The sequence below is a fragment of the Sinocyclocheilus rhinocerous genome, unplaced genomic scaffold (assembly GCF_001515625.1).
Source record: "Sinocyclocheilus rhinocerous isolate Xijiao unplaced genomic scaffold, SAMN03320098_v1.1 scaffold1338, whole genome shotgun sequence".
Classification (NCBI taxonomy): domain Eukaryota; kingdom Metazoa; phylum Chordata; class Actinopteri; order Cypriniformes; family Cyprinidae; genus Sinocyclocheilus; species Sinocyclocheilus rhinocerous.
The window spans coordinates 688120-692279 of record NW_015632722.1 but is presented as its reverse complement, the minus strand read 5'-3'; the positions used below and the strand labels follow the sequence as shown (position 1 = coordinate 692279).

General features: G+C 37.8%; 2 protein-coding genes across 2 annotated transcripts in view; both read left to right on the top strand.

Moving 5' to 3' along the window:
- LOC107742874 (sodium/potassium transporting ATPase interacting 1) overlaps positions 1 to 1269 on the top strand; it is a 5906-nt gene extending 4637 nt beyond the window's left edge. Inside the window, exon 8 of the mRNA XM_016555947.1 lies at positions 3 to 1269. Coding sequence (XP_016411433.1) covers positions 3 to 12 — 10 coding nt within the window. The 3' untranslated portion in view covers positions 13 to 1269. The remainder of the gene's footprint in view (positions 1 to 2) is intronic.
- A 1175-nt stretch (positions 1270 to 2444) lies between these two features.
- The window catches only part of LOC107742842 (pumilio homolog 1-like), a 21905-nt gene continuing 20189 nt past the window's right edge, over positions 2445 to 4160 (top strand). Inside the window, exon 1 of the mRNA XM_016555902.1 lies at positions 2445 to 2793. The gene's annotated coding sequence lies outside the window, so the exon portion shown is untranslated. The remainder of the gene's footprint in view (positions 2794 to 4160) is intronic.

Sequence of the window (4160 nt, the reverse complement as noted above, 5' to 3'; positions counted from 1 at the left end):
AGGGCTGGATAGAAACCAGAGGAAAAACCCACCCTCAGAGGAAAACAGCTGCTTATCTCTGAGAGATGAAGTCCTCTGCATTGTGGGAAATGTTCTACCAGCTTCAACGTCTGTGTCTCTTGAACTCTGTCTCCCTCTATTGGAGAAACTCTATAGTGCAGCACCAGCCAGAGTTCTGGAGAGAGAGCAAGCATATGGACAGGACCACAACAAGATGCTTAAAGCCTCATTGAGACAAGCATTATTAAATAAGACTTGAAGACAGTATCAGATCTTCTGTGTGTGTGTGTTTGAGCACATAGGCCTTTGTATATGTTTGTGTATTCACAAGGTGGCCAACCTTTGACCCAGGTAATCTTTGAACACATCCCGGAGCTACCCGTTCAGCTCTTTCTGGTGTGTGTGTGTGTGTAAGAGAAAGATTGTTTATACTCTGATATAAGACAATATAATGTAATGTGTTAGATGAATGTTGTAGGTTGGGTAGATGTGTATTTGGGGAATGCTGTAGGACTTTGTGCATGTAAAAATTCACGATAGAGGAGTTGTGCTTCTGGGTGGCCCTCATGTGTCTGCGTACATGAATGTGTGTTTCTGATTGTGTCGATGTACACGGACAACAAGTTTTGATATGTACTTATGCACCTAACGCATAATGTGACTAGCCATAAATGTTTATTTGAACACAAACTTAGAATGAATGTATGTTAATGTACAATACTTGTTCCAGGAAGGCTGTTTGTGTGAGTGAGAGAGAGAGAGAGAGAGAGAGAGAGTGTGTGGGTGCGAGAGGGACACACCTGAAGGGTGGGACAGTTGTTCAGCATAATAAACTCTTTCTAGATTATGCTTTGTCTTGGTCACTTATAAGTGCACCACAGAGGACTTGTGTGAAATAAAACACCATTTTTATTCTCTCAAATACATATGGATGAGGATAAAAAGCCTTGTTTTCACAGGGTTGTGTATAAAACTGGTGCTCCTTAGGGAGAGCTGTGAATCAGATAGGAAGACAATGGACAGACCAGTTTTATCTCATTGAATGTCATTTGCAATAGTTCGCTTGCAGCCAATGTCCTCCTGCTCTTTACACAAAGGCAGTTAAGTTGCTGCTCACATTTCAAACAGCCTGTTATTTTAGAATGAGTGCAGTTTATAATGAACTACATGTATCTTTTGTACTACCTCATGGTTTTTGCAGCTGTTATAGAGAGAAAAGAAACATTCATTAATCCCACTGGTAAAATGTGTGACCAAATTGACTTTTAAAGCAAGACACTACAAGTAAATGTGTTTTTTTTTTTTTCATGCATTAGTCAATTTTGGACTATTTTGCTTTCATAATAACATGCCTTGCGTCAGACTAGTGGGAAAAAAACATCCAAAATACACATTTAAGTGTTTATTTTAATACACTTGGTCTATTTGCATCTGTAGATGTCAATTTCAGTACATATTCTATGTCAGTACATGACAATATTTTCAGATTTATGGAGTTAAAAAGAGATTTCCAAAATCTCTTTAAAAACTGCAATATGTCAACAAAATGAAACAAGATTTTTGAAACTGGTTTTATCCAATGTTCAGATTTCTGTTCTGGAAATGTAAGTAAATGCATTTTTAAACATAACATTTCAGAAAACTTGTAATAAAAAACAATTAATGTACTATTAATAATCAACTGGGGAAGTATGGTGATATCTTTTTTTTTTTTTTTTTACATTTTTACCCTATTCACCTTACCATCTGCCACTCTAGATTATAATAAAAGCATAAATCCCTCAGATGTATTATACACATAACTACAGTATTTGGTACATTTAATTTTTAAAGGGTCTATAATTACTGTATTATTAACATTGTTTTACTAAGATATTAAGATTATGATACATGTAAACATGGTTCACAGTGTTTCACATTTTGAATAGGGGGCCATTTCATTCACATTTCAGTTCAATGTATTATGGTGAGCATGCATCTTTTCTGCCCTATGGTTTTTGCAACTTTGTAGAGGAAGAAAGGTATTTATTAATCCCACTTGTAAAATTTGTGACATTTGTGAAATTTACTTTTGAGTTTCTAACAGTTTGCAACTCATAAAAGCATGTAAAATAAACCAGAATACTCATACAAATACAACATTTGGTATCTATTATTAACAATGTATTTCAAAGACAGTGAGATTATAATAGGTCTACATAAAACATGTCAGTGGTCACATTCTGAATCATGTTTAATTTACATTAAAATAAATTATATAAGAAAATTGTAGACTTCTGAATATTTTATATTAAACAAAACAATTTGTTTGCATTACTATATTATTTGGCGTTGATAACAAGACTATTAATAACATAGCTTGTAATCTATTGTATCTTATTTTATAAAAATGGACACAATAGCCAGGTAGAAGAAAAAAATCAGACCAGATTGTTGGAGCAAAAACATGTGCTCACATGTGAAACTGAGATAAATGGTCGTGCCCAAAATAACAGATATCAAAACAAAACACAAATCCAGTACTGTACTTTCAAAAGCTGTCATTGGCTCACTGTGTTGGGATGTATGTCACACTGTGAGCGCCTGTAAATCTGCACATTGCTGTACGAGTCTCGTGCACAACAAAAGACGACACTCCCCTCTTGGCGCAAAGAACCGCACGCGCTCCTTCTCATTCTACCCATGATGCCCCGCGCGCGTCTGCTTGGATCGAGCCGCCATGTTGTCGGTGTGAAAGCTAGGGAGCTGCTGCGAACCGGGGCTGAAATCCGTCACCATCCGCATCTTCCACCTGTGAGTAACCCTCTGTTCTGAAACCGACTTTAAATCCGGTACCGTTTTAGCTTATTAGGCGTTTATATTTTGGGGTTATGAGGCGTAGCGAGTGGTTTTGAGGGCTTTGTTGTAAGGCTGTTGCTCCCTCTCCTCTCCCCGGGTCTTCCTCCTGCTGTAGTGTTCTTCCTGTCCAGACGGCCCGGGCCTTTTGTTAATGAGTACTTGTAGAATAGCGCAGAGCCGGCCCGCGGACTCACAGGAACCGGTCCGTGCGTTTCACATACCCGTTTGTGTCGTTTTTTTTTGGAATCCAGCATTATTTCACAGTATAGACCGTGTAACAGGCATTAAAACGTTTCATCTAAGCCTTCCCAGACAGTTCCGCCCCTCACCCATTCCCATGTCATGAATTAATGGGTGACAATTCATGTAAACGCGTGTGTTTGACGACCGTCTGATATCAACGGGTTCATATACACCGTTAGTGACTGTATTCTCTTCCCTCCTCCTCCTCCTCCTCCTCCTCCTGTGGTTTGCTAGTGGGCAAAGGCGCTCGTCTTTTGTTACCTGTTTGTGTTATCGTGATGCAAACGCATGCTTTGATCATGGGCAACCAGTTACGGTATCTAGGCCCACTTCCGGGAGGTCTGCTTACAGTCGCCCAAGCTCAGGAGCGCTTGTTTCCGGGTGTCTATGGCGCTTGGGCCATGTAATGGCGAACCTGATCAGGCTACCGGCGATTGTAAATTGCTTGTAATCTACGAGGACAATTGCTGTGCCTAAAAACTTTTTTAGGCGTCATATGCGTCTCCACACGTCAATGTAGGTAGTTTAATATCTTAGGAGACACTTGTTATATTGAGTATAACAGTGTTCACTCACTTTTTCAGTGGCCTTGGTGCTGGTAATTATTTTTTCTATACAGATGTATGGACATAACTTTTGATTTTAAGCAAAACAAGTATTTGAATAAACAAAAAGACACTTACTGAGGGAAGAACTACAATCCTATCCCAATCCCATGAAGCATTTAATCAAAAAAAAAAAAAAATGGCGAAATATAGTGGCCTTGGTGCTGGTAATTATTTTTTCTATACAGATGTATGGACATAACTTTTGATTTTAAGCAAAACAAGTATTTGAATAAACAAAAAGACACTTACTGAGGGAAGAACTACAATCCTATCCCAATCCCATGAAGCATTTAATCAAAAAAAAAAAAAATGGCGAAATATAAAACTTGATTTAAATTTGTTGTAAAAAAAAATGTGGTTTATATATTTAACTATTTAATGCAAAGTATGCATATTATACATACAGATATTTAAGTTACTTGAAAGTAGGGCTGCAACAACTAATCGATAAAATCGATTATTATCGATTAC